At 36.8% G+C, this 6,416-nt stretch overlaps 1 protein-coding gene and 1 pseudogene across 1 annotated transcript; one reads left to right on the top strand and one right to left on the bottom strand.

The window, feature by feature from the left end:
• Nucleotides 1-359: 359 nt before the first annotated feature.
• On the bottom strand, nt 360-929 carry LOC124975854 (rRNA-processing protein UTP23 homolog; annotated as a pseudogene).
• A 2,224-nt stretch (nt 930-3,153) lies between these two features.
• LOC124975855 (cAMP-responsive element-binding protein-like 2) lies at nt 3,154-4,649 on the top strand. The gene has a single exon (XM_047538355.1). The coding sequence runs from the start codon at nt 3,154-3,156 to the stop codon at nt 3,514-3,516; it is 363 nt and encodes a 120-aa protein (XP_047394311.1). The 3' UTR covers nt 3,517-4,649.
• Nucleotides 4,650-6,416: the final 1,767 nt, after the last annotated feature.

Genomic DNA, 6,416 nt, shown 5'->3' with positions numbered 1-6,416 from the left:
AATGGAGATGTTTGGATGTTTCAAATATAGATTGAGTTTTGAAGATATAGTTTATATATACTTCATTATATATTTTATTACTAATTTTATATTGTCAAACAAAGATAACCTGGATATACGGTTTTACTTTATTACACTTGATTTTATCTGTTCTTTCTACTTTTTAATGTGAATATTAGAAAATTTAAATTTACATTTTTTCTTATAATTTATTTGTGTTGAACATTGCTGTTTTATGGATATTTTTCTTTTTTTTAGTTTTTCATTTAAAACATAAGTTTAATCTTTAATCATAAATACAGCCTCTAAATTCATTTTTCACACATGAATGTCTTTAAAAGAAATAGCCAAAGCATTCATTATCCTTCTGCATTCTTCTTCTCAGAAAGTACTTCTGAGGTAGATCTATTCTGGATTCTTATTCTTTTTCTTTTCTTTTTAGAAGCAGGCGATTTTGTGTCCCCTGCTATTTTCTTTTTCTTCAAACAGCTAAGAGGATTGGGGCCACTAATTTTCTTGCGCTTTTTTCTTCTTCTCTGTTCAGGGTTTTTCACTAAATCCTGTTCCTGTTTGAGTTGCTTGATACTTTCTTTCTCATGCACTGAGACAAGCTGATCTGACTATATAGCTTTGACAAAGGTGATTGTTTTGGGAGAAGGTTTGCCCAAGACTATAGTGTTCTGAATAATAAACATGAGAAACACCAGGCTTTTTCTTTACTTTCACAGATAAATTCTGATCCTGATGGCGCACAGCTGCATCTCCCCTATAAGGTAGTAGGGCAGCTGCTCCCACAGCTGGATGCGGCCCCACGGCGTCACCTGACAAAAGGTGCCATCCAGCAGGTTCTGGTATAGATTGCGGACTACAACATTGTTGCAGAAGAAGCCAAAATGCTTCTTGGTGTGTTTCTGCCTGGTGATCTTCATGCCTGGTTGACTCTGACCGAGGCCGCCAGACAGAAAGCTGCAGCATAAGTCTTACGCATGCCCAGCTTCCACAATGGATATTTTTGTTGATCAAAACCCAGTCTGACTCTTCATAGTAGTAGAGAGCAAAAAAAGTTAAATCGAAATGTAAACTAATGTTTATTAACTATTTTATTCATGAAAAACACACAATAATTTTAAATGACACAATATTTAAATGGAAATATCATCCTAGCTAGTCTAGATCCCAGTAATGCAAGGAAACTCAGCATTAAAATAGCTGCTGCCTAAAGCTCTGGATTCAATTCTTAGTAAATGAAAAGTAAAATAAACACATAAGGACTGGCTAATGTGGGGTATGCCTATCATTTTAGTGATTCAATTTTTTGTGACAGAAGCCAGCTTCTGTCATGTACTCTGGTAATCCCAGGGGTTTTGGTGAATGGAATAGTAGGATTACAAGTTCAAAGCAAACTTGACAGCTGAGCAAGGTCTTAAGCAAGTTAACAAGACCTTGTTTCTAAATAAAATTTAAAAAAATTCTGTTGTGAATGTGGCTCAGTTGTTTAGTACCACTTGGATCACTCCCTCATACTGAACCAACCCACACAAAAATAATTCATTCCCATAAAGCCAGTGTAATGATCTTCAATTCACTTAGTGGTTATTAGTGCCATAAGTAATATTTTCACTATTTTTCCATTGTGTAATCACATGGAAATTAAGACAGTCATAAGAAATTGCCATGACTATTTCCTGCCACTCTGACACTTGACATGGTCTGTTGGAATAGAGGACTCAACACTTGACACAGTTCTGTTGATTGTCCTCCCTCTTGAGGGTCATAGGCATGGCATGTCTCAATGTATAGCTGCTTTTTCATATTAATAATCAATATATTATTAGAAACTTTTTGGAAAAACATTGGGAAGGTTTTATTGTGTTGGGACACAAAATACTGCACAATGAAAATTTAGCAGTAATACATAGATAAAATATAAAAAATAAAAACTTGTGGTTGTGCTTGAGTTTAAAGGAGCCTGTTATTGCTTTAGTATAATAATAAATGGATAAAGAGACATTCCTCTGAGCTTGAATGCGGTGTTTAGCCTTTGTTGCTTTCCTAGTTTCAATAGTTGATTCTAGAGATACTTTACATAATAAAAACATTTAAGTTAGTCATAAATGTAATTCTTGTTTTTCCTATGTTTAGTCTAATTCTTTGAGAATCAGAATAAGATTGTAACCTGCCATTTTATGAAATTAGAATAGACTAAATATTAACTATAAATTGATTTCCTTGCCCTTTAATAACAGTAAAAACTTTTCACTGTTAAACACTGGAGTTCATGGTGGGAGTGGTTTCTCAGAAAATCTAGTAATGTGTTTGTTCTGAAGGTTAAAGCCTGGCACATCATAGTGTCCTCAGTTTTGCTGGAAGACAAAGTTGTTTTAGTTTAGCTGGGAGATGAGGTTGTTTTAATCTTACTGGGAAATAAGGTTGTTTTGGTCTGGACTGTCATACAGAGAGAATGTGTACTTTGAGAAGAAGCATAGATTGTACTTTTGAAGGTTTTTCATCTTTTAAACTAGCCATAAAATGATATAATCATTACTAAAGAAAAATATCTATAAAAAGGCTGGCAGAAAAAAATAAAGGTTCAGATTCAGCCTCAGAAAACTTGGTGTCTCTGTGTGCTATTTCTCCACCATACTGATGCCTCCCATCCACATAGGACCCCTGACCCCTGCTAGGGCTGGACACCAGCAAGAAATATATTGAAATATGACAATTAATCCAGAATTCTGTCTCTTTGGAAATACTTAAAAATTTTATAGTACAATATTTTTCCATGTGTCAACCCTTTGTGTCAAGAACACATCCACAAATTGGTTTTGATTTAAATTGACTTGAATAAACAAGTGTTACAAGGTAATAGTTAAATGTAGTAATAAGAAAATCAGAGAGACTGTCATGGAGGGGGAGGAGGAGGCGGCGGCGGTGAAGGGAGGTGTTTTGGGCTGCCTCCAAGGTCCGATCTGCCATTCCTGAACTAGTCCCTGGTCCCCGTGACTGGCATCAGGGAAGTAAACTGTTAGGCGAGAGGAGGAGGCAGTCAGAACCATATCCCCTTCTTCCCCGGGGCCGGGGGCTGGGCTGGCTGGCTGAGCCAGGAGAGGGCAGGGGGAAGGAGTGCCTGGCCAGGCCGGCCTGTCTGCCAAAATGGATGACAGTAAGGTGGTCAGAGGCAAAGTAAAGAAGCCTGGTAAACGTGGTCGGAAGCCAGCCAAAAGAGACTTGAAAGCAAAACTTGAGAGGAGCCGGCAGAGTGCAAGAGAATGCCGGGCCAGAAAAAAGCTGAGATATCAGTATTTGGAAGAGTTAGTATCCAGTCGAGAAAGAGCTATATGTGCCCTCCGAGAGGAACTGGAAATGTACAAGCAGTGGTGCATGGCAATGGACCAAAGAAAATTCCCTTCTGAAATAAAGGCCCTACTCACTGGAGAAGAGCAGAACAAATCTCAGCAGAACTCAAGCAGACATACCAAAGCTGGGAAGACAGATACTAATAGCAATTCCTGGTGAAGATGATGTAAAATGATGAATCAGTGATTGAAGCCAATATTCTAATTTCCATGGAGGATGAATAGGCAAGATTATGCTTCTTGGCTCCATTTACTACCTACTGCTCAGTAGTCATCTCTGTAAATCTGCAATTTTTACCAAAATGTATGATTACAGATCTCAAAAGATCTTGCTTTAACTTTCAACTCTTAGAAAATTTATAAACATTCAGATCTGTTCTGTACTGCTACCCATGACATTTAACATGTCATGAAGCCTGAAAACACAAGAGTAGAGAGAAGTGACGATTGTATTTTTGCACCTTAACTCCACATTGCTTTGTTGGTTAATTTATATTCTTTTCATGTAATTCATGTAATTGTATGTGTATGTGTGTTTAGGTGTCACCTCCTTTCATGTTTCTGATTGCCCTACAAAGAGAAACCAAATGGGTTGATGGCTAACTGTAAGTTCTCAGCCTTTATGGACCTAATATGATTTCTTTATATTTACTTGAGTAATGTTTATTTTCTGCATGAACCATGATTTCTCCTGTGAGCCATTCCAGCATAAGCTGTGAATATGTATTAACAAGTATATACATTTCTATTTTTATAATCCATAGATATGCCTGTTTTAAATAATGTACATGTTTAAAAAAATACATCAAGAAAACCTTTAAGACAGCCTCTATTTAAAACTTGTTGCTGTCTTATCAAAATGTATTTATAAAAGTTTGTTAGGTCCACACTTGGAGAATAGTCAAATTTTACTTTTAAGCAGGAAGTAACCTTTCAGGCATTTCAGCAGTATACATTATCTTGACAACTTAAGAGTATGTATGTATGTTTCTGTTTTATGTTTATACACGTATGTGGGGAGGACAAGAGTGAATGTTCACACATTTTCTTGTGTACTCAACTAAATTGGAGAGTTACTAGAGAATTTTTCTGGAGAAAATGGGATGAGGGCTGGGATGTAGCTCAGTGGTAGAGTGTTTGCCTTAGCATGCCTGAGGCCCTGGGTTCAGTCCCCAGCACTGGGAAGGAAAAAAAAAAAAAGATGAAGAAACTAGCTGCTGAGATTGAGTTTCTGCCTTGAAATCTAGAACAAAACAAGGGGAAAACCATTGGTAAATTTAATGACTGTAGCCATAAGCAGAATACTTAGTGCCATCCCTGACATGAGTTTCCTTATGAATGTGTTCTGAGCTAGAAAGAAAAACACTGTGGTTATGCATCTGGTTCAGTGTATGCCTCCACTGGTGTGAAGCACTGGAGTTGGAGTTGTGCACAGCAGTGCAGCTAGTGGGTCCATCAGAAAGTGTGCAAGTGCAGAGTAGTTCTTGAAATTCCTGTCGTAACTACATCTAACCTTCCTGACCACGAAATGGAGTGATGGTTGAGGAATCAAGCTCATAATATGATACACTCAGACTTAGGAATCTTTTGATTTCCCCAGTCAGACACTTTATCACTCTTTCTCATAGTTAAATCAGTTGTGTTCTCTATTGCTGCTAAATTATAATTGTTCTTCACTATAATGGCACAAATGTTTGGCTTCCAAACAAGATATACTTTGTTATAGACTAGCAATTTAATAGGAGGCACTGTCTTCTAGATTGACTTTGAGGTGGAACATAAGTTGAATGAGACATAAGTTGGACCATGCATTTCAAGATTGTTACTTTTTCCCCTTCTGTCAGGTCATGCATTTGAATAAAGTTCCTCCCCTTAGCCTGAGTTCCTAAAGACCTCTTGTGCTTAGGCTGCAAATTCAGATCTCTAGGCTAGTTGTGTGTAACTACTGATAAATCACTAGGCCAGCTTGTTGGGTCTCTTTGTGTTTTCAAAGATAGTTTCTTTAAGAGTATTTAATGTCTTCTTATGACCATAAATGTAGATAGATTAAGGATTGTTGATACCTTCAGAATCTGTGTTTTAAATGTAGTGTTCAGATTGTAATGGGTATGTTTTTGCCATCTAGTCTACTCAATTGTATATTTTTATTTTGCAAAACAACCAAAGACTTTGTGCTGCTTTGTTCAGTACCTTCTGAATTCCCCAGAAGAATTATTTTCAGAGCAAACATTCCAAAATGAATGTGGCTCTTCAATGGAATGTCTCCATTGTGATTGAAGGATTTCTCTCTGGTTATAATTCTAAATGACAGGGTCATTTGCACTTTCTCCCCTCCTCTCTAGTATCTATAAAAGCAGGGACTTTGTCCTCAGGTAGAGGATATATAATTTTGGGTGAAAGTAAATTATAATTTATTTGAGTTTATTTCTGAACCTATCTATTTGGTAACCCTGAATGTTAATGGCCTGAATTCATCAATCAAAAGACATAGACTGGTGGATTGGATTAAAAAGAAAGATCCAATAATATGTTGCCTGCAAGAGACTCACCTCATAGAAAGAGATACCCATAGACTAAAGGTGAAAGGATGGGGAAAAACATACCATGCACATGGACTCAGCAAAAAAGCTGGAGTATCCATCCTCATTTCAGATAATGTGGACTTCAAACCAATGTTAGTCAGAAGGGATAAGGAAGGACATTTCATACTGCTTAAGGGAAGCATAAATCAGCAAGATATAACAATCATAAACATCTATGCCCCAAACAGTGGCTCATCCATGTATGTTAAACAAATCCTTCTCACTTTTAGAAACCAAATAGACCATAACACAATAATACTAGGTGATTATAACATGCCTCTCTAACCACTGGACAGATCTTCCAAACAAAAATTGAACAAAGAAACTATAGATCTCAATAACACAATCAATAATTTAGACTTAACAGACATTTATAGAATATACCATTCAACCAAGAGCGAATACACTTTCTTCTCAGCAGCACATGGATCCTTCTCTAAAATAGACCATATATTATGCCACAAAGCTAATGTCAGCA

The sequence above is a fragment of the Sciurus carolinensis genome, unplaced genomic scaffold, assembly GCF_902686445.1.
Source record: "Sciurus carolinensis unplaced genomic scaffold, mSciCar1.2, whole genome shotgun sequence".
NCBI classification, from domain to species: Eukaryota; Metazoa; Chordata; class Mammalia; order Rodentia; family Sciuridae; genus Sciurus; species Sciurus carolinensis.
Note: the sequence above shows the minus strand (reverse complement) of the source record. Positions and strands in the feature narration are given on the sequence as shown.